This window comes from Vanderwaltozyma polyspora, genomic scaffold (genome assembly GCF_000150035.1).
Source record: "Vanderwaltozyma polyspora DSM 70294 KpolScaffold1013 genomic scaffold, whole genome shotgun sequence".
NCBI classification, from domain to species: domain Eukaryota; kingdom Fungi; phylum Ascomycota; class Saccharomycetes; order Saccharomycetales; family Saccharomycetaceae; genus Vanderwaltozyma; species Vanderwaltozyma polyspora.
In genome coordinates this window covers 51,463-78,900 of record NW_001834682.1, presented here as the reverse complement: position 1 = coordinate 78,900, position 27,438 = coordinate 51,463, and the positions used below count along the sequence as shown (strand labels likewise).

Here is a 27,438-nt window from a genome sequence, read left to right as displayed (position 1 = left end):
TTTATCTTTACTTTTTACTTTAGTTTAGTTTAATTTTGGTATTTTCCAAAGTTATGTTATAATACCATTATAAATTATTATATTATTTTAAGTTAAGTCGAATTGAATTGAATTGAATTATATTAGATTATATTATATTATATTATATCAGATTAAAGCAATAAGAAAATGAGTTTTGATCCAAGTTCGAAAAGAACCTTATTGTTAAGGTTAGGTGAATATGGTGAACCAATTGCCAATAATAGTTCTTCAGATAAGGACGGTGTTCTGACCTTACCTTCTCTACCTTGCAATTTAGAAAATGATCTAACTAATAATGAACCTATTTATACTTTAAGATTATTAATTGCCGCAGGTTCCCCTATTTCAAGAGATGGTTTGATATGGACCAATTGTCCACCTGATTCAGGTACTATTTTCAACAGAGGTAAGTTTTATAAAAAAACTATAAAGTCAACCTTCTATAATGATGACACTATTGATTTGGAAATTTTCAGACCTGGTTCTTTTTGTTTCTACATCTCTTTCAGAAATAAAAGTGACAATTTACAAACTACAAAGAAATATTATTTCGTTTTACCTCCAAGTTTATCAATAAATAAGACATTCTTACCTTTGAATTCGATTAATTGTCAAACTATAGTATCAAAATGGCTAGGTAATGATCTTAACAAAGAATGGTTTAAAATATTTGAAAAAGTTTCAAATAAGGGTTACAATATGATTCATTTCACCCCTTTAACTATAAGAGGTGAGTCGAATTCTCCTTACTCCATTTACGATCAATTAGAATTCGACCCAAAGATTTTTCCAAATAATATTGAAGATGTAGATAACATGGTTAAAAGATTGCAAAAGGATTATGGTATCTTATCATTGACTGATATCGTGTTTAATCATACAGCAAACAATTCTCAATGGCTAAGAGAACATCCAGAGGCTGGTTACAATCATGTTACTGCCCCTCATTTGATTGCTGCAATGGAATTAGATGAAGCTTTACTAGAATTTAGTAAAGAGTTGAAACATCTAAACTACCCTTGCTCTGTTGAAAGTGAAGATGATTTATTCAAAATTATGGATGGTATCAAAATTCATGTTTTAGGTCAACTGAAGTTATGGGAATATTATGTAATTAATATCGAAGAAACTTTAGAACTTTTAGAAAAATCATACGATACTATCGATGCCAGCAAAAAATTGATAGATAACGAACAAAACATTATAAATGATATTCCTGAATCAACCTTAAATAATGTAGTAGAATTGAGTAAAATCTTTGCAAAAGATTTCAATGCTCAACCTTTTCATATCCTCGGTGAAAGAAACTTTCACACAATTGACAATGACAGATTTGTTTTATTCTTAAAGAAGTTTAAAAATTTCGATAAATTCGATAAAAAGGTTGAAGATTTCGTGACAAATCTATTGAATGAAATAAATTTACCACTTTACAGAACCTACGATGATGATGTTAACGAAATTTTAGAACAGTTGTACAATAGAATCAAGTATTTAAGATTAGATGGTCACGGTCCAAAATTGGGTAATATTACTGACGATTCGCCATTGACTGAACCTTATTTCACAAGATTTGTTGGTAAGGATGGTGTTAAGTATGCCTTAGCTAACAATGGTTGGATTTGGAATGGTAACCCATTGGTGGATTTTGCTTCTCCACAAACAAAATCTTATTTACGCAGAGAAGTCATTGTTTGGGGTGATTGTGTTAAATTAAGATATGGTAAGTCTCCTGAAGATTCCCCTTACTTATGGGACAGAATGTCAAAATATGTAGAAGTTAATGCTAAAATCTTCAATGGTTTTAGAATTGATAACTGTCATTCAACTCCACTCCATGTTGGTGAATATTTCTTGGATTTAGCAAGAAAATTCAATCCAAATCTATATGTTGTCGCAGAACTATTCTCAGGTTCAGAAACTACTGATTGTTTATACGTTGAAAGGTTGGCTATCAGTTCTTTGATTAGGGAAGCTATGCAATGTTGGTCGGAAGATGAATTGGCTAGATTAGTTTATAACTATGGTGGTAGACCAATTGGTTCCTACAAATTTGTTCCAACAGATAACATCGCTTATTCACCTGATTTGAAACTTGATTCAAACTATCATCTATGTAACAAGGAGTTCCCAGCGGTCAGATGTGTTTCTGAAATTATGATCCCAAAGATTCTATCTGCCCAACCTCCTCATGCTCTATTTATGGATTGTACCCATGATAATCAAATGCCATATCAAAAAAGGACAGTAGAAGATACACTTCCAAACGCTGCATTAGTAGCCTTATGTTCCAGTGCTATTGGTTCTGTATATGGTTATGATGAGATATTCCCAAGCTTATTAGACTTGGTGAATGAAAAAAGACAATATTGTATCACTGACTGCCCTCAAGATGAAGGTATTGGTAAAGTTAAAAAGTTGTTGAATGAGCTGAGAGATAAAATGGCAAAAATTTCCACTGACATCGAAGATGCGGAAATGCATGTTCATCAAGAAGGCCAGTATATTACTTTCCATAGAGTCAACTCTAAAAAAGGTGCTGGTTTCTATTTAATTGCAAGAACCAAATTCAATGATTTCGGTGGTGATCAAAAATTACCTCCTATTGTTTTAAGTCATGCTACTTGTGACTTGCAGTTTGCCTATACGTTGGAAAAAGCAGGTGATGTTCCAAAAGATGACAAAACTTATATTAAGGGTATCCCTACTAAATTAAAGGAATTGAAAGGTTTTAAGGTTACCTATGATGAGCAAGCAGAGGCTTCTACAATTACCTTGCCTGATGAATTCCCACAAGGTTCGATTGCTATATTTGCTACTCAACAGAATGAAATTGATGATGAGCTAGATCAATTTATTAGATCTGGTGCTATTCAAGCCACTGAAAAATTGACCTTGGAATCTCTAAATTCAATCTTGTATAGAAGTGAAGCTGAAGAATATGATGTCAGTTGTGGCAGAAATGGTGCCTATGATCTTCCAAATTACGGGAAACTAGTATATTGTGGTCTTCAAGGTTGGGTCTCTGTGTTGAGAGATGTGATGTTTAACAATGATCTTGGTCATCCTATTAGTGCAAATCTACGTGATGGTTACTGGGCATTGGACTATGTTATCAACAGATTGGATAATTATATTAATGAGCCAGGTGTTGCAGAAGTGCAAGAATGGTTTAGATCAAGGTTTGATAGAGTAAAGAAATTACCTAACTACTTGGCCCCAAGTTATTTCGCTTTTATTATTGGTATAATGTATGGTTGTTGTAGATTTAGAGCAATGCAATTGTTCCCAGATCATATTGGTTATTCCACCTTATTTATCCAAAGTCTAGCTTTGACATCAATTCAAATGGTCTCAAAGATGAAATCGACATCAATTTTCCCAGATAAAGAAGTACCAGCAATGGCTGCTGGTCTGCCATTCTTTTCCACTGGATATATGAGATGTTGGGGGAGAGATGTTTTTATATCTTTGAGAGGTTTATTACTGGCAACCGGTAGATTCGATGAAGCCAAAGATCATATTTTGGCATTTGCGAAGACATTGAAACACGGTTTAATTCCAAACCTGTTAGATGCTGGTAGAAACCCTAGATATAATGCCCGTGATGCGGCTTGGTTTTTCTTACAATCAGTCCAAGATTATATTGATTCTGTGCCAGATGGCGTACAAATTCTAAAGGAGAAGGTTACTAGAAGATTCCCACTAGATGACACTTATATTGAATATGATGATCCATTGGCATTTAGCTACAGTTCTACTATAGAGGAAGTTGTATATGAAATCTTAGCTAGACATGCTAAAGGGATCAAATTCAGAGAGGCAAATGCTGGTCCTAAGATTGACAGAGTCATGACTGACAAGGGTTTCGATGTAGAAATTTATGTCGATTGGGAAACAGGTCTAGTGCATGGTGGTAGTCAATACAATTGTGGTACCTGGATGGATAAAATGGGTGAAAGTGAAAAGGCAAATTCGGTCGGTGTTCCTGGTACCCCAAGAGACGGTGCAGTTGTTGAAATCAATGGTTTGTTGAAGAGTACATTAAGATTTGTTATTAAGATGAATGAAGAAGGACACTTCAAGTTTACTGAAGTTGAAAATCAAAATGGCGAAAAGGTTTCTTTTAAGAAATGGAATGATTTGGTTCAAGAAAATTTCGAAAAGAAGTTTTATATTCCATTAGACCCAACTGATGATAAGCATTACGACATTGATTCTTCAATTGTTAATAGAAGAGGTATTTACAAGGATTTGTATAAGTCTGGAAAACCTTACGAGGATTATCAATTTAGACCTAACTTTGCTATAGCCATGGCAGTGGCTCCAGAATTGTTTGTTCCAGACCATGCTGCTTATGCAGTTCGTATGGCTGATAAAATTTTGAGGGGACCTATTGGTATGCGTACGCTAGATCCAAGTGATTATAATTATCGTCCATACTACATCAATAGTGAAGATTCTACCGACTTTGCTACATCCAAGGGTAGAAACTATCATCAAGGTCCTGAATGGACATGGTGCTATGGTTATTTCCTAAGAGCTTACCATCATTTTGAATTTATAAGTAATCCATTTGCACAAAGTGAATGTAAGACAAAGCCTTCTTCACTCTTATTCCAACAATTATATGAAAGATTAGAACACCACAGAGCTTTGATTGCATCAAGTCCATGGGCAGGTCTTCCTGAATTAACAAACAAAGACGGAGCGGTCTGTAATGACTCCTGTCCTACTCAGGCTTGGAGTACTGGTTGTTTATTAGATTTGGTATTTGATCTTTGGGTTAACCATAGAAGACATTGGTATGAAATGGAACTTAAAAGAAAGGATTTGAAACAATAGAGAAATTGGTTTGGGTTGATGTTTGTTTGTTTTTTAAAAAAAAATGTTACGTTAATTTAATCATTAATTATCTAATTTGTATACTATTTTGCAACTTATTTTATATCTTTAATTTACATCTCCATTTAGGGGAACTAAAATTGGTGAAAAATATTGAAATATCTAAGAATACAACTGACTCTTGGACGTTTTGTTAATGTATCTGTTACTTTCAAGAATTGTTTCGTTGAATTACAGGGAGAACTCCCGTATAGCTTACCGAAAATCAAAATGTCACAAATCTTAACAAATACAATTGTCCCTTTTAGGAGCTGAATTCCCACCTTATAATGATTACTCTGAACATTATTTCCAGAACCTGCATAATTCAATATTTCTTCAAAGACGTCACTAATTAATGAAAAAACTTAGAATTAGTATAAGAAGATGCTCTTGGAAGTTAAGTCTGAAAGTATACTTAAACTAATCTTCCTTAATCTAAATATCGCTACTCAATAAATATTCAATGTGTGATCGTGTACTCCTTGATTATAGGTTTCAAATTTTGATAACGTGATGATTTTTCCCAATGATATTACTACAAAATATTTCCAAGTCTGTTGTAATATGTTCGATACAATTAGTCTTGTCTTGATTGTGGACAAGGGACAAGTATATAAGATAGTTGACGATCTTAAGCTTGTTAGTCTTGTCCTTCTATATAAACTATAAACGATATAGAAGACAACTATATACTCGGGACTGCACCCATGTTCGCTTTTATATATCTCAGTTCCGATGAGATGCCTTCGGACCCTTAGGTTACCCTTACATAGTTCACGTGACATTCATTCAGTCGTTGTGTATTGTTTTGACCGGTTATTATATAATAGTGAATAAGTATTATATTAGTTAAAGAAGTAATATGTGTACTATATTCTAATATATTAGTATAAGCTAAAGGTAGATATACTGATTAATATATTAAGTTGTATATTGTAATAATAATTAAGTCTGTCCCCTTTAGTTTGGGAACTTGTTTATGTAGCTATGATAATTATCTAGTTCTTTATATACGTTCTTGTTTGTGACAGTGTCGCAAATCCTTTGTTTACTGATTACTCCACTTCTTCGTATTATGTTATAATCCGAAATCAATACACATCCACAAAAAGAAAAGACTAATTGTATCGAACATATTACAACAAAAGTCAACAGTTAACAAGCGCAAGTGGTTTAGTGGTAAAATCCAACGTTGCCATCGTTGGGCCCCCGGTTCGATTCCGGGCTTGCGCAGTTTCTTTTTTGTCCTTTTGGTAGACAGTTCTAATCAATGAAGAATAAGAATAGTCAATACCCTCTTTATGAAAGATACTATATTCGTATTAACCAAGTCTATCTTAAAACGGATATCCATGCTATATCACCATTGTATTTACTAAATCAACAATTTTGTCTTTTCTTAATCATTTATGTAGGGAACTACAAATTAACAGTTGATTTAAAGCGATGCGATGAATAATTTAAGAACGTTAATAAGCCATACTTCTATGAATATGAGCATGGATATTGAATTTAAGTTAACATTTTGGGAAGTGCTACAAATATAGTACAAATATTGCTAATATTCATTGTAGAATATTGGACTAATTATAGAGTTAAATGTATAGAAGCAGAAATCGTGGTAGAGCAAATGGATCCGAAGGGATCAAAGGTCCTAACTCAGCATTAACCCAATTTTTACAAGAAGAAGGTATTAGTGCAGAATTGATTAGACAAAGATGGCTAGAAAACCAGGTTACTGGGGAAACTGATATTTCTACAAAGGAATCGTCTTCGTCAGTAGACGTTAAAACTCTTGATAAATCGATAAAAGAGGAAGAGGAAGAGGAAGATAGGAATAGTGTTAATTTAGAATCGGAATCATCCGATGACGAGGGTTCATCAAGTCGAAGAAGGAAATTTAAAACTATTGATAGTGATGAAGAAGAATATGTGGAAGATAGTGGCACTGAGGTCTCCATAACAAACAATATACAAAGGAAATCGTCAAGGTTAAATCCAGATCATCCATCAGCTAAGAAAAAAACCAAAGAAATTCTACAAAGTAGGAAGAGGAAACGTAATAGGGCAGCTGACCTTTTAAATCGTAAAACAGTACGGTTACCAAGATTACAAAGTCTTTGTATACATAAAATTAGTGAAAATATTAAGCGTCTTCAATCAGAAGACTCTGGGACTACTAGAGGAGACTTATCATCGACAATTTATTCAAAGTTGAGAAAAGTTTTGGGTGGAATATCGACAAATAATTTAGAAAATCTATCAAAAGCTCTTTCAAAAAACAGAGCCCTAGATGACAATACTCTTCAACTTTTTCTAAAAACCGAGTTAACAAGTTTGACATTTCATGACTGTTCTAAACTCTCTTTTGAAGGATATAAATCATTAGCAATATTCTCACCGCATCTTAAGGAGCTATCATTACAAATGTGTGGACAACTAAATAATGAATCTCTTCTCTACATTGCAGAGAAATTGCCACATCTTGTTTCATTGAAACTAGATGGACCATTTTTAATAAACGAAGCAACTTGGGAAGAATTCTTTGGGATAATGAAAGGCCGTCTGAAGGAATTTCATATTTCCAATACTCATAGATTCAATGACAGTTCTTTGTCATGTCTATTGCGAAACTGTGGTTCCTCCCTAGAATCGCTGGGACTTTCTCGATTGGATTGTGTATTCAATTACTCGTTAATCCCTCAATACTTGAATAATCCAGCCTTCCATACCATATCAATTCAATATCCATACAACGAAGAAGATGTAAATGATGAAGTAGTAATTAATATACTTGGACAAGTTGGAGCAAATATAAGAACTTTGACTTTAGACGGATGTCAGGGGCTTACTGATTCCATGTTAATTAATGGAATGTCAGCATTTTTGAGTGACAACAAGAATCTAGAAAATATTTCCTTGTCAGAGCTGGATCAGATAACTTCCGATGGACTCATATATTTTCTAAGTCAAACTCCCATGCCTAATTTAAAATCCTGTAGTTTTGCTAAATGCTTAAATATTGGTAACCCAGCAGTGGCAGAGTTGTTTGCAAACGAAGCTAAAGACTCGCTGATTTATTTGAATCTTAACTCTATGAAAGAATTGACAAGTGAACTATTTGAAATAATGTTCTGCCCAAATTTAGAACATTTAGATGTTAGTTTTGTTCGTTGTATTAACGATGAGTCGGTTAAGATCATTGGCAATCAAAATCCAAAATTGAAAATAATGGATATTTTTGGAGATAATCTTGTAACATCTAATGCTACGATAAGAGATGGTCTTACTGTGATTGGTAGACAGAGTGATAGTATTTAACTATAACATTATTTACTTTGAATTATTGATAAACATTAACCATTCATTACATGCACTATTTATAATATATCTATATTAATTAGTAGATTCTTGTAGGTAAATAGTTGAAAAAGCGTCATCATATTTTATTGGATGATTAATCTTCTCTATATTCCTAAAACTTGGTAGTGGTGGAGCAGTGTTGTTAAATGACTTTAAGGTTTGCTCCATAATGGGATTTGTAATTTGTGGTTTTTCAACTATTATGCCTGGGTGACCGTTAGATTTGTAGTTAACTGTTTTATGCCAGTCGCTTACATTAAGTGTCAGCGAAAAATTATTCGGATTTGGATTGTTACATTTTATACTATTGAATAAGATTGGGTCATTTAATAATTCGTTCGAGTGAAGTCTTTTCGTTGTTGTTGCTTGGTATGCAGATATGTTGGATTTTAAAAGATAAAAAGATTTGTAATCATCTAGAATATCATTCATGATCTGAGTAGGCAATATTATTTGAGTTCCTAGCTGATCTATGAATTTGTTTAATTTAGTAAAGTTCTTACAATTTTTTTCAAATTTATAGTATATTAACCAGAATGATACTGAATTTTGAAAAATTGGATTTTTACTGAACTGGTTGAAATACTTTATGGTTTGCATTGTATTTTTCAGCACTAGCCAATTGATTTTAATTAGCTCCACTACTAATACCGAGATGTTATTATCATTAATAATAGATTGAAGTAATGAACTTTCAAATTTATTGTTCTTATTCAGATAATTCTCTATGCTGTTGTTTAAATAATTTGAAAATGCAGTCTGTTTTTCTAATATTTCTTTATCGGTCTGGTCCAATTCAGCGCTATATTTATATCTTTTCAACATCACTAAGTACTCCATAATTAAATTTGTTTCATTTGGCCAAATAGAATTCAAGAAGGCAATGGTTCTTCCAAAGACTTCAAAAATATAGTCCTTATTAAGTTTAAAATTTTTCTTCAAATAGTCAATAAAATCTAAACGTAATTGTTTACAGTCTTTGGGAAGAATTTTTGTTCCCTTTTCATAGGTTTCAATTACTTTTAAATAATTTTCATTACTTGATATTAAGTAACCAGTATATTTTGACCAAAAATGCTCGTAAAATTGGCATGGAATAAAACATCTTTCAAAAGTTGAGTCAATAAATTTTTTGGAGATATTTATATTCGTAGATTTACTACTGATTAAAAATTCCAAATAATTATTCCAATTTTCAAGTTCTTCCTGTTTCACTGGTGTTAGATTGAAAAAAGATTGTTTAATTCTTGATTCGAATGGCCATATAGAGTTGACTTGTAATTGTGTTGATTTTATTGTTTTATCAATATCATTTTCTGTTATATTAAAGTCATTTTTCATATTTTGAGATAGCAATTTCTTGAAAGCTGTACTATATCTAGCATATTGATGCAATGGTATCGTAATCAATTCTTTATAAATATCTACCAAAGAATTGGGATCTGAATTTTTAGACTCAAATTCAATGTATTTATCCCAAAACGAATCTGAAAGGAATTGATATCCAATCAAGTTCTTAGCGATCATAAATTTTTCCCTTATAAATTCAACTTCGTTAGGCCTATTTGCACATAAAACATTTAAATAGTCACACCACAATTCTAAAGAAGCAGGAAATAACTCTAGCGCTTCACTAAGTGTCTCTATAGATTTCTCTAACCCAAAGAGTTGGTATCTAATTGCAGTCAGTTTTTTCCAATATCCAAACAATAAAGGATACCTAAATAATATTTTCTTCAGTATCGAATCTAAACAATTCTTAATTTGCTGATTAGGATTCTTGTATCTCAATACAACTTTTTCAACACTTGAAACAACATCATTTAAAGAATTAATATCATCCCATTCTAATTGATTACAATTTTCAACTAATTCACTATTTTCTTTCAAAAAGGTCGGATCTAAACCACCCAATTCATCTTGAAATGCACTGACCATAACAAACCAACCTCAGTATCCACTAGTATGCCCTCTGAAGCTTCTTTCAACTCAAAATAACCTACTCTTTTATGCTTAGGTTAGTATCTTTTAAGTTCAAATATTCAAACAATTTATGTTAAAAATTGAATCAAAAAATTCGATATCGGAACTGAAAAAAATTGATAAGATGCATATAAATAAACAATATTCAATTTGAATTGGAAAGGGATTAAATTATTGAGTTAGAAGGTTAGAAGTAAGATACTTGGTGGTAGGAAACTTAGTGGCATTGGTTAATTTAGTATGTCTATAAGGCCCATGAATTTTGCTGAATTTCCGGAGACATCTTTTGAAGATTTGGATACTACTTTAAATAAGGTTTCGAAAGAAGAAAATGAGAATGGTAATAATAATGGTAATGTTAAGCAATCTTCTCCGTTAAGACAGGCATTTATGAATAATACACCGTCGATAACTGCTAGTTCAGAGGGGACTGTTTTTTCTAATATGCTTGATAAATATTCTTCAGGGAGCAAAACTGATGATGAAGGACAGCATAGGATGCAATTACAAGAGCAAGGACAATTAGGACCGTTTGAAGATGATGAAGAAGATTTCCTTAATGATTTTGAAGAATTTCAAAATAAGAAGGATGATTTTGATGAAGCTTTAAAATTACATTTCCAATTACGTGGTCAGAGTTCACCAAATACAAATAAGGATGGATTACAATATAGGACTGATAATGTTATTGGTAAATTATCGGATAGGTTTGAACGTAATTTTAGTATTTCAAATCGGTTAAAACAACCAAGATCGATGATGGATATAAAATCAAATGGTAGGTATAATCTTGCAAACAGCAGGTCGTCTGGGAGTTTAAGAGAACGTTCAAATAATGGCCTTAAAAATAAAAAATCGATGCCGTTACTTTCAAGATTTCAACCTACAATTGAAGAAATTGATGATAATTCTACAGTTGATAGTGATGTCTATGATGAGGAGTCCCTTCCTAGAAATGATCGCTATGATCAAAGGAACGCACAATTTTTAAACAATTTTCAAGAAGAAGATGAATTGACAGAAGATGAAGACTTTAAACTTGATGAAGGTTTAATAAAACCACAGTTTCTAAACTCTAGACGCCAATCAGTGGTACCTATGAGACTTTCGCCTTCTGAATACGATATAGTTGCAGATGATACTCTATTGACACCTAGATTACATAAAAGGAGTAAAGATTGGAATGGAAGATCAAAATTGAATTCATTCAAAGAAAGGAAAATTAGAAATTATCCAAGCTTGTCTAAGATAAAAACGATAAAACAAGAAATAGATCACAATACTCCTATTAAAAAAGGTAGGATGTATTATAATCCTCAAACTATGATGTGGGAAGGTAATGAAAAAATATTGGAGAAGTTTCAATCTGTCGATTCAAATGATAAAAAGCCATTACTTATTAGAACAAAATCACAATTATCTCCTAAGAATAAAGATCTAAAACTTAGAAAATCTACAACTCAGTTAACAAATCCCAGCAGAGAAGAGTTTCGGAATAGGCCGAGCGTCAATAATCCTAGAATAGTGGGCAACATGATGTTTGATGATGTGAATTTAAGATGGGTTAGTACAAGCAGGGAAGATGAAGAACATGATCCTTTTAAAAACATTCCTGAATTAAAATCTCTATCATTAAAACAGGCAAGGTATAAATCGGCACCTTCTAATGATGTAAACTCGCCATTTTTGAGATCTAAAAGTCATCAAATAAAACGCAAAAGTAATAACAATAATAATACCATAAATTCAAGGTTTCTATCAACTGGACATAACAATAATACTCATGAAGTGGAAGATGAAGAAATATTTGAACTAAATGCAAAAATGTTAGAAAAATTCTACCATGAGGAGCATAAATGGTATAAAAAAATTGGAAGTTGGATAATACTGAGTAGCGATGGAAAAGCCAACAAGAAAAGTAACAATTACAAGTATGAGATACGTAGCATGGTTATGAACTCTTCGAGAGGTTAATAACAAAAGAAACTAAATTAAATTCTTCTGAGAAGAAAAAGGGCATTGCATCAAATTTATCAAAGAATAATAGTCATAAGAAATAAAAAACAAACATTTATATAATTTTTATCATCTAATCATTTACTGTATAAAACATAAATAAATACAACACTGCATGTGTAGTAGTTTATCAAATATGAGAAACAAATATGTACAACATGAGTTATGGTTAAATAAAAAGGTCATCAATAACAATCAATTCAATAAAATATGGTTTACTGGGAAAGGGAGGACGTTGGAAGTTAAAATGAAAATATGAAGAACAAGAAGATATGGTAGAGCAGATAGTATTATTTTTCTTTTTTAGGTTCTAATCTTTCTTGTTCTTCTAGATAAGTGACATCTGGATACAATTCTTTTTGAATACTTTTCCTGTCAGAGACCAATTTTTTAATTTTATCATTACATTCATAAAGACCGTATCTTCTAAATCTTCTAATTTCGTTATTCATTTTACCTATATCACCTTGACAAAGATCGACATTTTCTTTTAGATTCTCTTCTAAAGCTGCAAAGTATTCTTCGCTTAAGATAAACATCTTCTTTTCTTCTAAAGTTTTAAAAGTTGAAGCAGTGAATCTTTCTTCTAATGGTGATTGGAAACCTTCACCTTTACCTAAACTGAAACCTGGTCTGGCAGCAATAGAGATGATATTTTTATCAGCTCTTCTAGCTTGGACAACACCACCATATTTGCCAATTTGATAGGCATAAAAATTTTGTTGATAATCATCGTAGTTAGCCCTTCTGGCTCCCAACCAACCAATTGAATGCAATACTTTCTTCAAATGTGGAGTTACAGGTGTATCGGTTAATACTCTCATCTTAATGAATATCCAAGGGTTGAAACTTAATGGGTTAACCATACCAATAGTTAAAGTTAAAGTTATAAATAAAATTTTTAAAATGTGTAAAAAGAAGAACCCCCATTGAGCTAAAACACCAGAGTAATTTACTGCGATTTCTTCTCTTAATTTATCAGCTACATGGTATAACTCGAATCTTTCAGCAACAGGAATCAATGCTCTTGATAAACAGTTTGTTAAACAGATACCTGGGGTTGGTGAGATACAGTCCGGTAAATCGGTATATAACCATAATAGCATCAATGTTACGTAGATGAAGATATTTTTCTTAGATAACTTCCATTTAGGTAAAATCAATTGGCCTGACCATAATTGCTTCATTAATGGAGTCTTTTCATCTAATTTAACTCTATATTTTTCTGAACCAGCTTCATAATGGAAAATTAAACAACCACCTTCAGTTAGATAACCAGGATGGACAGATTTAGAATATCCGATAGGAATTCTTTCGTGGAAAACAGTTGGTCTCAAGACCATTACACTTGATAACCCAACATTGCTATCTTCTGAGAAGATATTTTTAATTTTATTGTCTATGGTGTCATTCTCATCTAATTGGAAAGCATAATCATGCTCAACATCGTCGTTAAATCTAACGTAAACTTCCATTGTGAACTATATTAATAATAATAGGATGGATGGTTGTTGTACTTGAATCACAAATCTGGTACAATAGAATATACTTATACAGAAATTCTGTTTTCTTTTGTATTAGAGCCTGAATCGATTAAGTTTAAACTTTTGGTTACTAATGGATCTATTTAGTCAATAAAATCGTAATTAGACCTTAGATTTATCTTAATTCGAAACTTGTAAACAAGGTATCAAACAAATAAACTGAAAAGAAAATGAAATACACTAACTATTACCTACCACCGAATTGAAGATGGATGGAGAAATTACAGATGATAAACTTGAAAGAAAAAAATCTGTATACTAAATAGTAGTACTAATAATAGTGAAAATTTATGATAGATGATAATTATATTAATCTATCCTGATGAATTAGAGATCAATTTTAATTTCGAAACAAAATTAAAATAGCAGCAGTAGTAGTATGAGAATACCGTTTAGACTTGTGTCTGTGTGATTTAGATATTTATAATATATAATAATGGAATGGATATTACAATTATAGCAATAACGGTGGTTGTAGACCCCAACTTATATATATCGGTAGACCCAATAATTTTTTTTTCGAAAGACTAGTATAAAACACTATAAGTTTTCTGTATGGCACAGATGAAGATAGCAAGAAAAATAGTAAGAGCAATTATGAAGAAGGATTACTAATTAAATAATTGTGTAGTATAGCATTGTAAAATTAGCTAAACTAAGGTTATAACTTTTAACTCTTGAACCTAAAGTTCTGCTTTGATTAATGTTTTTTTTTCCATGTCGTTTTATCTCAAATTTCCTTAGCAAGCCAAAGAAAGCAAGAAAGCAAGGTCGAAAAGAGTAGATAACAGAAGAGTAGAGAGAGAGAAAAAATAAAAAAAATAAAAAAATCACCCAACAAAGTTGAGAGAGAGGTTGGGCAGCAGAAGACAATCGAACATAAGTGAATAAGAAACAAAATAGTATCTAGCATAGTAACATTTTATAAAAATCGACTGCAAAACCCGCTTTAATTTATTTAATGATAGATATCTTGGGAAGTTGTTAGTCGGTTTACTTTACTAGTTTCTGTTTAGTTCTGGAATAGAGAGAGAGAGAGAGATACAGACGAGACGGTTCTCTTTTTTTTCATCTGTTTCGGTTTCCTGAATAAATGAATGTACAGAAAACTATTACATGCATTAAATCGATTGATTAGATATCATTCAAGTTGATATCATTCAAGTTGATATCACAGCTTATAGACTGTCTCTATCTGTCTATATCCTTCCTTCTCCTAATTGTGTGTGTGTGGTAAGTTTATTTGCTGGGAAAATTCAAAATTTTCACATTTTCACATTTTCGAGGTTTCGAGGTTTCGAGGGAAAAGAAACGGGGCAGATGCTAGGGCAGTGTCTGGCCTGTGCCATACTTTTTTTATTTTTCTTTTTCTTTTTATTTTTATTTTTATTTTTGGGCTCAATAATCTATCATTTGTACATTTTTCCGTAGACAATCGCCCGCACGACTTCTCGAGAGAAACGAAATTTCTCGAACGACAGTCAATCTAAAAAATAAGAAAAATAAGAAAAAATTGGGAAAAAAAGCATTAGCTAAAGTGAAAGCGCACAAGCGAATGTAAGAACAATAGGTAGAGTACACAAAAAAGAAAAAAAAACACAGAAAACGTAAAAGGACAAATATGTGTACAATAGTTAATCCGGATCTCTCCGCTTCTTTGCTCTTGTTTTCTCTCCGTATTTAAATATTTTTGTGGATACACCGCAGAAGCACTTGTTTCTCCCCGCACCATTTTATTTTTTTGCTTTCTCGTATTGATTTGTGCTTATTTGTCTAGCTGTATTTTGTTTTTGGAATTTGCCATGCCTCGTAGATAAAACACCCAAACCCGCAGCCTTAGAGATATACAACGAGAGAGAGAGAGAGATAACTGATACAAATACCATCATTTTTATTATTTTATTGCTTTTTACATTTTAGACGAGATCGCTACTATTGTTTACTAGGAAAATATGTAGATACATTTTAATATGCGATACGTATTCCTAACTGTAATCGGTGTTGGTCCTACCAACGGATTAATTACAGCAAAAAAAACCGTTGGTGCTCTCTACGTATCTTCCTTTCATTTTATATCGAGTTTTCCTTGTGGAGAAAATGTGCGGGTAACAGCATATGTTCTTTTTCTTTTAACGTTTTGTTCTAGATCTGATAATATTACGTTTGATAAAGTTGAAATGATGAAAGAATAACTTTATCTACAAAATAACTAAATGTAATGACATAAACTTTAATTAATTGAATTTTCTATATATATTTATATTCTGTCGTGTATTGCAAAAAAAAAGACTTGTGTGATTAATTTCAAGAATTTTAGAACCTGTAAATTAATTATTATTATTATTACTTATTATATGAAAATGGTATTTAATGGTATTTAATGGTATTTAATGGTACTATACATAGAATTGAGACGTTAAAATTTGAAAATTATGTTATAAAATGTCATTCATTCTATTTTATCTTGGTATAGTTTTGTATTTTTGTAAAGAACGAAGTGTGGAGAAGTTGATTTAATGTTTATATGAATTACATCGATTCATCATCCTTCATTTTGTTACTATTACGAATAGTGAAAAAATTTATACCTCTACGTTGGTTATTAGGTTGTTGCTGTGGTTGCTGTGGGGCCACTGTAGGCTCCGCTTGCAACGGTTGCATCATTGGTTCAGCAATTGGTGGTGGTGGTGCAGTTGGTGGTTGCATGTATGCATCCTTATCATCAAGTACTAATCCAGTTGATACTTGTCTTGCATTACCCTTTTTACTTGAAAACCATCTCTTCTTGGAAAAAAATCCATTGTTAACATGTGGTGCCTCTAAGTTGTTTGCTTGGTAAAAATGTTCATATTCTTGATTTTTTCTTTGCCTAGAGATAGATAGTACAAAATCAACCCCACACATTGCAAATTCAACCATAGACAAAAATGCGGTAGTCCATCCCATACCCAACATTGCTGCCCCAAGGGAGGCTTCCCTGTCAGCCGAATGAAAGGCATTCTTTGCTAAAACAACAACCGCAGTCTCTAAAACTACTGCTGTCATATTAAACACAAACCCAAAGGACATTAGTATAAATAGCACTTTAGTAAACTCATTAGAGAACCACGATATGATATATAATATAAATGCAACACCAATAAATGCCAATGAAACCCAAAAGAAACAGAACGCAAATCTGGGTAGATAATAATATGCATTTCTATTGGAAATAAATCTTTCAGGTACATTCTCTCTGGTATGGAAGTTATCTACTGGAGAAATTGGTGAGGCTGGAGATAAATAGTCTTGACAATATGTTCTGTCGTCAATTTTACTACATACCCCCCAAAAGGTCCATCTGGTAATATCTGGTGCATTAGGAATACCACTAGTATTACCTTCTACCCAGTAGAATTTGTCTATTGGAAAACTATTGGTACTTCCTGAAATGATTATCAAAATCAAACATAATGTGTTACCAGCTAGAAACAATAAAGTTAGCAGCCTAGCTAAAATTAGAAAACCCTTGGCCATATTAGTTTATATATTGGACTTGGTATTCTCGCTTTCCTTGTAATAATATATTCTAGCAAACAATCCAATCAAATTATCGAGCTCAGAATTGAAATAGAAAAGCTAATTGAAGAAGTTTGATTCCTGACTATTGGTTTCTTCTAAATGTTATCTAAATAAACAGAAAAAAAAATAATTTCGTCTTTGTTTTTCACTTTAATTTTTCTTTTATCTACCAATAATTAGTTTTTATTCAGCCCAAAAATTCTTTATCTTTAGAATATTAAAAACAACCTCTTTGGACGACAATACCAAGGAAGTTCAAGCACTTGAACAATTCCAATAGAAGTTTATAGATAGTAATCAACCACCTATAGTATCTGTTTATAATGACCAAAGTTTCATTTATATAACAAATACATTTGATAGCCGGTATGTCCCTAGAATCAACAATTTTTAATATTTTTTCTTTCCTTACAACAATTATCAAACAATAACAACAACAAGTGTCATCTGCAGACCTATATCTTTGTTTCAATTTCCTTCATTAACACGTCTCTAGCACTGTACTGGAATTTATAGATCACTTCTCTTTGTTTGTTTATTTCCCTTTTAGGTTTCTTCTTCGAAGGAGGTGGCTGCATACTTTTCTTGTGTGAGAGGGTGTTTTAGTTTCGAGAAAACAGTAAATATTAATCTTTGGAATTTCTAGATGGGGCAATAAATTCCTAATGTGGAAAATTCCCGAAAACGGCAAATGGCTATTTTTGATCTATTATGAAATGAAGAACAATCGAATTAGATGGGTTCGAAACATGACACAGGAATGGTAGTGAGAATAAGGTTGGGTGATGATCATTTGGATCGATTAAAGTATCTATGGCATCATTAAGTTGTTGGATAAGATATGAAAAGGGAGAGGCTATAGGACTTATTTTTATTCTTTGAATGAGGAGCAGAGTAGTAAGTAGTACAGGAACCATAGATAATGCCACTTTATTAACGGGGAATATTGCTAGAGATGATATGTTATCTTTTATTTTCTATTATCATTATGAAAAGAAAAAGTGAACTAGACGGTTAAGTAATCTACCATCTTGTCTTATAGCTCTATATGTCTCCCCATACAATCAAAATATGAGAATCACCATTGTGTATTAATTTCCCTTTTTTTTAACTATCTTCATAATCATTATAATTATTATCCAACTTTGGCTTTTTATCTACGTGTGCAATTGAAGGCTTCTGATTTTGTTGAGATCGAGAATTGGTAGGCTGCATATATGTTACGACAGTATTCTTTTTGTAACGTCTTGAATTATTGCTTGGTTTTGTATACTCTACACTTGGTGGCGGCATTGATTTAATAAATTTAGGTGATGTAATATCCGATACTTCTGATGCTTTGAAATCAAAGTTTTTTCTATCTCTCATAGTTTCATTTATTATTGAATTCCTCATATCTCCGCCATTGTTGCAGGACGAGACTAAATCATTACGTTTTTCCAGACACCAATTTTTCAAATCTGTTATAGAAATATTTCCATTTGAGATTTCTATCTCATTTAAAATATCTTCTAGACAATTTAAATAACCTTTGTGTCTTAATAATGAATTTTTCTCATTTGAAAGCCTATATAGTTTCGCTACAGAATTTGCAGCGTTCTTAAATTCGTTTGAAATTTCAGTATTCAAAGTTTCGATATTTTCATCTGTAGGAGGTTGTTCCGGTGGTAAACTAGTTCCTAGAGATTTTAATTTATCCATTTACAAGTATTAAAGATCTTTATCTCTTCTTACAGTTTCACTTTATAGTATCGTTTTGTTCAAAATAAAAATTTTAAACCTATACTTTATTTTTCCTTACAAGAATTACTTAATAACGAAGATCTAAATCGAAATATATGAAGTGATTCTATGATAACACGAGATTGTGACTAAAAGGCATCGATGTTTAATTAAAATTTCAAACTAATCGGTTATTGATTCATTAAAATATTCAATAAATCAATCAATCATTATTTTAAAATTAACTCATCGGAAAAATAGTTCTTATCGTACAAAATGATACATATTGGTAAAGGGTACTATTACGGTTAGATATGAGAGTTTACATTATAGCAAGGTTTAATATAGAAATAGATCAGAAAGAGAATCTGTTGGTTGAGATAAAGCAATACTTTTTGTCTGGTAAAACTTAAGTTGCATTGCATGGAAATCATATAACTGTGGAACAGAAACAATATGGGAGGACCAGATCTGTTTTCAAAATTGAATCTTACATTGGCGGCGGTAAAAAAAATAGTAATGGCACAAAAAAATCTCCCGGGGGCGAGTCGAACGCCCGATCTCAAGATTACTTTGTTTGAAACATTACAGTCTTGCGCCTTAAACCAACTTGGCTACCGAGAGGAAGTGAGATGAAGTTTATAGAATTAAAAGGTCAAATATAAAGTTATTGAACAGTAGATTTTCAATATAACATTAGAGTCTAGTCGTGTAATATTGCAAGTTCAACATCTCGTCTTGGGAATTCATTAGTATTTTTTGTATTAGATATATAAAATCGATATGTGAGAATTCTTACTCGTGTCCTCCCTAAACAATAACATATCTTGAATAAATTGCACAATTATTTTAAGTTAGAAATGTGAATATTTAACCTCCATTTACATGCCAAATATTTTGATACAACTTTACATGTTATCTGGACTTTTAGTAATCGGCGAGCTGCCATAATCACGAATACTTAATTTAATATGTAGCAGCTTAGACATTACATGTACCGATACGAGACCGAGTGAATATTAAAGCAAATTTGGCTTCCAACATTTCATCTATCCCCCATCATTGAGCAACATCAACTTGTTATGGTGACTTCTAGAATAATCTGAAATATGAAGATCTAACTGTTGAAAATGTTGTGACCTAAAATATAGGTAATATAGTGGTAGGTACACATGATATTGTCGTGACGCAATGTTTGACAATTGCCGCGGTGACAATATATGTTCCAATATTACTAAATCAATGGATTATTAATATGATTATTAATATCAGGATACAATTAGAAATTACAATACGCACTTATGATTAGTAATGATGATCAGCAATCATAATAAGTAATTATGATTAGTAATTATAAAAAGAAACTATAACCAAGGAATTGACAACGATCAATTGTATCAGCGGTAGTGAAGTGCAAAGGAATTATTGATAATTAATTAATAATACTAAGATTATGAAATTGGATCTAACCATATAAAAAGGACATGATATTTTGGAATATCAAAATATCATTTGTCCAATTTATTATTATATATTTATTTAGTTCATTCATAAGACAGTACGGAGAAATAAATAAATATTACTATTACTTCAAAAATCATCTTAGATATAAATCACCAAATGAATCACTCAGATATTAAGTTAACATCTGAACAGAAAAAAGGAAATGGGAATCATAAATAAAATTTAAAATGACCAACTCCAAGTACTTAGTATGTTTTATTAATATTAATCGTTACCTTTTAAAAATACTAGGAAAGAATATACAGAAATAAGTAATAATACTCAAGAAAAAATAAGATCACCTTGATAAGTCATTAGTTACTTTTTTACACATTCCAGAGAGCAGTAACATTTTATGACATCACTTTCTCATGGAATTAAAATTACATTACTCTTAATTACAAAAAACTCTGATTGATATAAAATTTCAAATATGAAATGCACATTTTTTGCTTTGTGCTTATATATATATATATATTTAATAGCGACGATTCTTAGTACCACTGAGTCTATGTCATCGAATCTATAACCGAGGGTACGTTATAGTTCAAGAAATGAATTACCAGTCTCAGAAAAATATAGTTGAGAAGAGTTTTCAGTTTTTAAAATATTCATATCATGAATAGCCACGAGTGATGCCATTGAAAGATTCATTGTAGATTTTTTTTATTCTAAAAAATATTCAATTATCTATTATTGGTAAGTCTGATTGCCATATCTAAGGAAGACCAACGTAATTTGTATTTAGGATTTTAGAACGGGATATCTCTAACAATTGCGGTTAAGTTGTAGTTTCACTTTTACCCTCGAAGAACTTTGATAGAGGCTATTCCCAGAGAAATATGTCCCTTTACAAATAAACCAATCGACAAGAAGTTTGCTCTGAAGATATAAGAAAAGAAAAAATCACGGACCTATGATTAATTCCATATGAACCGAGATCATACCATTTGTATTAGAATCAGCCATGTTTAAACAGCTTCAATAGATACAAGAGACTACGTATGGCTGGTACTCCCCATCCCAAGCACGTAATAAATCTAAACTATCTTCTTAGTCCCTTTTTGAACAAATGAAAAAATCATACATAAAATGTTAGTTTAGGCATAAATTATATTCCTCAACCAATTAACTGAAATTTAAACAGTTAGTGTCAATTATCCATTATTGATTGTGCTAACTAGAATAAAATAAACTCCGACCAGCACCTTCTAGCTACTATTGATATTGTCACAACCGTTGACACTATCACATACAAAGAGTGCGCAGATGTAAAGTACGTATATGTTTATAACAAAGAAATAGACAAAGATATAGTCAAGAGAATCACTATTTACAATACAATACCAATATTATTCATCCCAATCTTGACTACAGTCCAACGACGTAACTACAAGACCATTTATTCATTATATTTAAAACAAATTTTCGTGTTCAAAGCTATTGGGTCTGAAGTACATAAACTTCTTGGGAACTGATTACCAAAAACCAAAGTCAATTCACTCCTTCTTACTTTGAATCCATCTAATTGGTGCATTGAATTGGATAGGGAGAACTAACCCTTTCTATAATCAAGATAGAGATGCTCTTACTACTCTTATATACAAAAAGATACTTATCTGTAAATATTCAAAGGTATCCAAATGAACTACATCGATCACTACCACATACAGTATACTATAGACGATATACAATAGTCAATATAGTGATGGTTCTTGTTGTAATTGAGTTGGTATTTGACCAATAGGTCCTTTTCAATTAATGCTAAGCTAAAAAGTTCTTGCTTGTTCTGTCTGTTTCGAATTAGTCTTTGTTTTCTTTTTTTCAGTTCAAGTATTAACTTTATCTTTAATGTCAATGTCAAATTTTTTATGTTCTTCTGATACATCATCTCATCTCATCTCATCACATCTTACCTCATCTTATCTCATCTACAAGTATATGCTAGCCTTATTAAGTTGTGTGGATATGGTACGTCGAGGTTGCATCTTTGGCGTTTTTTTTTGGGGGGGGGAGGATCTCAAAATAGGTCAATGGGCAGAAGTGATTGGGATGGCCCCTTTCAATTGTTCGATATTTGATGGAATTGATGTATCTTGTACGTTTTGTAGTATTTAAGAAGGACGTTTTTGAGTTTTATTTCGATTCGATGCGTTCCAGTCGATCTCAAACTGTTGTTTTTAGTTTCGATTTTGTAGTTATTCTTGGAAGGTTGTATTACTTGTATTTTCTATTATTTTTTTCCAATCATTGAAGTAGTAATTGTAATCTTTACCTTTCATTGAGTTAAGGATATTGTTGATAATAAAAACTAAGATAGAGTAGAAATGTCTAACACTGAAAGAACTTTTATTGCTGTTAAGCCAGATGGTGTTCAAAGGGGTTTAGTCTCCAAGATCTTGTCTCGTTTCGAAGAGAGAGGTTTCAAGTTGGTTGGTCTTAAAATGATCAATGCTTCTCAAGATTTGTTGGACCAACATTATGCTGAACATGTTGGCAAGCCATTCTTCGCTAAAATGACTGCATTCATGAGATCTGGTCCAATTGTAGCTACCGTATGGGAAGGTAAGGATGTCGTCAACCAAGGTAGAAGAATCTTGGGTGCTACTAACCCATTAGACAGTGCTCCAGGTACTATCAGAGGCGATTTTGCAATTGATTTAGGTAGAAACGTCTGCCATGGTAGTGATTCTGTCGAAAGTGCTAACCGTGAAATCAATTTGTGGTTCAAAAAGGAAGAATTAGTAAACTGGGCTTCTGTCCAAGCTACTTGGATCTACGAATAGATATCTTTATCTATTTCAAAAGTAAAGTAAATAAACAAAACAATGAGATAAGCAATCTTCCTCATCTAGTAGTATTAATCATAAATAAATATATTTGATATATATTTTAATCTTTTAATAATATTTAGTCGCATAACAAAAACTAAAAACAAGAAATTATGCAAGATCAATCAATAAACTACTGAGATAAGTATATTACTTTTATCAAGATACTCTCCAAAGTATTATTTTTAAAATTATAAAAGGTAAAGCCAGTAACAATTCTACTATGTAGCCATTTTTTTTCTCAACTTAGTCAGCCACTTCATCCATCATCACTTCTATAAAAGATAAAAAATAGGCACCCGACAGAAAATGTAGTTATTTAAAAGCTTCTTACATTTTTACTCGATTTCGATTGATAAAATATCAATTCAGTGGAACGAATCTAGTTCTAATACATTTGACTATCAATCATCAAGCATAGCAAAATTAGTACCATCAATTATGTCTTTTCTACCTGATCTTATTCTTGGTGGTGCCACTTTTAACACTCAATATAATGATGACCCTTCATCGATCCCGATTGCTGATATTTTAAGAACTGCTTTTAAAAATGGCATCAATGCCATTGATTCATCACCATACTATGGTCCAAGTGAAATTTTACTTGGTAATGCCCTATTTGAACTAAAGGATGAGTTCTCAAGAGATCAATACAAGATTTGTACTAAAGTTGGAAGAATAGGAATGAATGAATTCGACTATAGTAAAGAAAATGTTAGACATAGCGTCCAAAGATCCTGTGAGAGGTTTCATACATCTTACTTGGATTTAGTGTACTTGCATGATGTTGAATTTACTACTGTCGACGAGAGCATCGAGGCATGTATGGAACTTAAGAAATTGAAAGATGAAGGAATAATTCGCAACTTTGGCTTATCTGGTTACCCATTGGATTATATATATAAGCTTGTTTATCATTTAACGACAAATTATAAAGAAGAGATTGGAAATTTAGATGTTGTATTATCTTATTGTAATTTAAATTTGCAGAATACAATGTTAAATGAGTATTATCAAAAGCTAATGAACTGCAATTTGAAAACAATCTGTAACGCATCAATTTTAAGTATGTCACTATTAAGATCAAACGAAACGAGATCATTCCATCCGTGTTCTAAAGAGTTACGAGAAGCTGCAGACCGTAGCTCTGAGTATTGTAAAAGTAATGGAGTTGAGCTAGCAGATTTAGCTACAAGATATGCACTATCACAATGGTATGGTAAAGGGCCAACTGTTCTTGGTGTCAGTTCCGTTAAAGAATTAGAACATAGTTTAAATAGTTACAAAAAGGTCAAAAAACAAAATGGACTATTAGATGAAAGTGATAACAAGATGATCGAACATATCCAAAGAAACATTTTTGGAGAGCACTTAAATGAGACATGGGAATCAGGTATTGAACATACCCATATTTAAAATTAAATCCTACAATTATTTTATATTTTATATGTTGCGCATGCTTATATATCAATATATTCTTTGATCTAATATCTTGAATATCCTAAAGTAGATAAAGATCAAAAATGAATTTAGTTAAAATGAGTTTGATCAGCATTTCATAATACACTAAATTTCTTAATTATTCAAGAAATCGTTTGGAACACCACCAGCTTGTTGACCAGCAGCAGCTTGTTGACCGATTGGAGCTTGTTGTTGTTGTGCTTGTTGTTGCGCTTGTTGTTGTGCTTGTTGTTGTGCTTGTTGTTGACCAGCTGGAGCTTGAGCTTGCTGTTGACCAACTGGAGCTTGAGCTTGTTGTTGACCAACTGGAGCTTGAGCTTGTTGTTGACCAACTGGAGCTTGAGCTTGTTGTTGACCAACTGGAGCTTGAGCTTGTTGTTGACCAACTGGAGCTTGAGCTTGTTGTTGACCAACTGGAGCTTGAGCTTGTTGTTGACCGGCTGGAGCTTGAGCTTGTTGCTGTTGCTGTTGACCAGCTTGAGCCTGAGCTTGTTGCTGTTGCTGTTGTTGAGCAGCTGCTCTTTGCTTGATAGAATCACCATCTACAACATCCTTATTTACAATATTTTTCTTTGCATTTGGTTGCTGACCAAATGGTTGAGCGGTAGTAGCAGCAGGAGCATTACCTTCTTTAGAACTTGTAATTTCATCATCAGAAACTGGTTCAATTGCTTTATTGTAATTTTTATAATAAATATTCATGACTGTTTTAACAGTATTATCTAATTCATATCTCAAATCAACTGAGTTTTCTTCAGAAAATGCGACTCTAATTAAGATGAAGAGAACAAACAAAGCTGTGAAATAAGACAATATTTTTTTCATTGGAGTGGTCAATCTGCCACCTGACTTGTTGGAACCATTAGAACCATTTTGGTGTCTTGGTAATAAATCTCTCTTTCTTCTAATACCACCTTGCATTATTGATATAGTGTTATTTTTATAATTATTTTATTCTGATGTGTAGGGAGAACAACGATTTGTAGAATACTTCAAATCTTGTGATAATATAATAAAATATTAGTTATTAAACACAAATGATATTGTCTATTGAGATAAATGCAAAACCACTTTCGAAACAGTAGCTTTTATTAATTTTCCTTCTTTATCTTCTTTTTATTAAAAAAAAAAAGATGATAAATATAAATTTGTAGTTTAGATTGCTATTTAAAGTATCTTTATAACTTCAAACACGACGAACTTTATGAAAACTTCAGATTAATATTAGATTCTTAAGCTTCAATAAAATATAAGTATATTGTGAATGTAAAAAAAAACCAACAGTAATATCTATCTTATTAGGTTAATTGAATTTTTTTTAGTTTTTAAATTTTTGATCTTGTAACAGCCAAATGAAACAGGTGAGAAAGAAGAAACTTTATGTGATGATGTTATTTTACTGGAGTATGCTATTACAACCAAAAAAAATTTTTTATTGAAATGAGAACCGAAGTGAACTAATAAGCAAAACGTTTTTGTTTTTAAATACAAAGTGAATATTTAAAGGATTGCAACAACAAAATACAAGAAGTCAAGAACTAAAATTAACTATACAAGTTTAATTAAATATCAGTGAATTTTAATAACTTGAAGGTATTTTCATATAAGAAGTTCCTACTAATATTTATCTTGTATGCAATTTTTCATATACGTTTTTTTTTAGTTGTACGTGTTCGAAAAACGTTTAGTGGCAGGGAAACGTTTAAAGAAAAATTTGTATGGGATAGTAAAAATTCGATGATGTGTTTATTATGACGTACGTAATGATGCAAACTTCATTTGTGAAGACTTATTGCCAAGGAAGTCAGATATGGCGTATGTAATGATTTGAGATGTGTTGTTCGTACAACACTACTCTTGGCGATTACAACTACGATTACAATTACGTAGAGATGAAGTTTAATAGTATGAGTATGAGTATGAGTATGAGTATGGACAGACACAGTAATATTGTATATATTAGGGTTTAGGGTTGAAAGAGAGAGAGAGAGGAAGGCTACTGATCACGAAATAAGTTTATACATATCAGATCGATTTTTGGCGGATAAGAATTCCAATAATTGTCTAGACTACTATTTCTTCATATCGGACTGTGATTTCATTTCATTTTTTTTGTATTCTGTAGAGCGTCTATGTTATGTTAGAAGTAGACATTTTCTTTTTTTCCACAAGGGCTAACAAATATGGACAAAAGACAGTACTACTACTACTAATAATAGTAAAAATAAAATAAAATACGTCATTTGTTTCGTTCATAATGAGATGCAAAGGAAAAATATATACTGTCGATGGAATTAGAAAACATTCTGCATGACGAATTTTTGACATAAATTGGCAACTATAATATGGTAAAATTATGCAGATTAATCGACGACACGAAAAACGAAGATAAAAAATATACATCATATAATGACGAAGTGGTCAATAGGTGCATCTGTTACCACTTATTGGTGAGAGATCTGATGGCAGATATACAATATGCTGTTTCAACATACACACACATGCGCATTTATATATATATACTTTTTCTTCACTTTTTTGTTCTC

At 31.8% G+C, this 27,438-nt stretch overlaps 10 protein-coding genes and 2 non-coding genes across 12 annotated transcripts; 6 read left to right on the top strand and 6 right to left on the bottom strand.

Annotated features, from left to right (window-relative positions):
- Positions 1 to 168: 168 nt before the first annotated feature.
- GDB1 (bifunctional 4-alpha-glucanotransferase/amylo-alpha-1,6-glucosidase) lies at positions 169 to 4,866 on the top strand (the record flags this gene model as incomplete). The annotated part of the gene is made up of 1 exon (XM_001646168.1): positions 169 to 4,866. The coding sequence occupies one exon, from the start codon at positions 169 to 171 to the stop codon at positions 4,864 to 4,866; it is 4,698 nt and encodes a 1,565-aa protein (XP_001646218.1).
- A 1,204-nt stretch (positions 4,867 to 6,070) lies between these two features.
- Kpol_1013trna2 lies at positions 6,071 to 6,141 on the top strand. The gene has a single exon. It is a non-coding gene; the product is annotated as a tRNA-Gly (tRNA).
- Positions 6,142 to 6,507: 366 nt separating this feature from the next.
- RAD7 (UV-damaged DNA-binding protein RAD7) lies at positions 6,508 to 8,229 on the top strand (the record flags this gene model as incomplete). Its single annotated transcript, XM_001646167.1, has 1 exon — positions 6,508 to 8,229. The coding sequence occupies one exon, from the start codon at positions 6,508 to 6,510 to the stop codon at positions 8,227 to 8,229; it is 1,722 nt and encodes a 573-aa protein (XP_001646217.1).
- A 75-nt stretch (positions 8,230 to 8,304) lies between these two features.
- PRP39 (Prp39p) lies at positions 8,305 to 10,209 on the bottom strand (the record flags this gene model as incomplete). The annotated part of the gene is made up of 1 exon (XM_001646166.1): positions 8,305 to 10,209. The coding sequence occupies one exon, from the start codon at positions 10,207 to 10,209 to the stop codon at positions 8,305 to 8,307; it is 1,905 nt and encodes a 634-aa protein (XP_001646216.1).
- A 285-nt stretch (positions 10,210 to 10,494) lies between these two features.
- On the top strand, positions 10,495 to 12,228 carry Kpol_1013p28 (uncharacterized protein; the record flags this gene model as incomplete). The annotated part of the gene is made up of 1 exon (XM_001646165.1): positions 10,495 to 12,228. One exon carries the CDS (start codon positions 10,495 to 10,497, stop codon positions 12,226 to 12,228), a length of 1,734 nt encoding a protein of 577 aa, XP_001646215.1.
- Positions 12,229 to 12,560: 332 nt separating this feature from the next.
- GSF2 (Gsf2p) lies at positions 12,561 to 13,745 on the bottom strand (the record flags this gene model as incomplete). The annotated part of the gene is made up of 1 exon (XM_001646164.1): positions 12,561 to 13,745. One exon carries the CDS (start codon positions 13,743 to 13,745, stop codon positions 12,561 to 12,563), a length of 1,185 nt encoding a protein of 394 aa, XP_001646214.1.
- A 2,598-nt stretch (positions 13,746 to 16,343) lies between these two features.
- Positions 16,344 to 17,330, bottom strand: SUR7 (Sur7p; the record flags this gene model as incomplete). Its single annotated transcript, XM_001646163.1, has 1 exon — positions 16,344 to 17,330. The coding sequence occupies one exon, from the start codon at positions 17,328 to 17,330 to the stop codon at positions 16,344 to 16,346; it is 987 nt and encodes a 328-aa protein (XP_001646213.1).
- A 1,152-nt stretch (positions 17,331 to 18,482) lies between these two features.
- On the bottom strand, positions 18,483 to 19,076 carry Kpol_1013p25 (uncharacterized protein; the record flags this gene model as incomplete). The annotated part of the gene is made up of 1 exon (XM_001646162.1): positions 18,483 to 19,076. One exon carries the CDS (start codon positions 19,074 to 19,076, stop codon positions 18,483 to 18,485), a length of 594 nt encoding a protein of 197 aa, XP_001646212.1.
- Positions 19,077 to 19,630: 554 nt separating this feature from the next.
- Kpol_1013trna1 lies at positions 19,631 to 19,721 on the bottom strand. Its single transcript is given in 2 exon segments — positions 19,631 to 19,667; positions 19,682 to 19,721. It is a non-coding gene; the product is annotated as a tRNA-Tyr (tRNA).
- Positions 19,722 to 22,927: 3,206 nt separating this feature from the next.
- Positions 22,928 to 23,386, top strand: YNK1 (nucleoside diphosphate kinase; the record flags this gene model as incomplete). The annotated part of the gene is made up of 1 exon (XM_001646161.1): positions 22,928 to 23,386. The coding sequence occupies one exon, from the start codon at positions 22,928 to 22,930 to the stop codon at positions 23,384 to 23,386; it is 459 nt and encodes a 152-aa protein (XP_001646211.1).
- Positions 23,387 to 23,872: 486 nt separating this feature from the next.
- ARA2 (D-arabinose 1-dehydrogenase (NAD(P)(+)) ARA2) lies at positions 23,873 to 24,847 on the top strand (the record flags this gene model as incomplete). The annotated part of the gene is made up of 1 exon (XM_001646160.1): positions 23,873 to 24,847. One exon carries the CDS (start codon positions 23,873 to 23,875, stop codon positions 24,845 to 24,847), a length of 975 nt encoding a protein of 324 aa, XP_001646210.1.
- A 159-nt stretch (positions 24,848 to 25,006) lies between these two features.
- Positions 25,007 to 25,813, bottom strand: Kpol_1013p22 (uncharacterized protein; the record flags this gene model as incomplete). The annotated part of the gene is made up of 1 exon (XM_001646159.1): positions 25,007 to 25,813. One exon carries the CDS (start codon positions 25,811 to 25,813, stop codon positions 25,007 to 25,009), a length of 807 nt encoding a protein of 268 aa, XP_001646209.1.
- Positions 25,814 to 27,438: the final 1,625 nt, after the last annotated feature.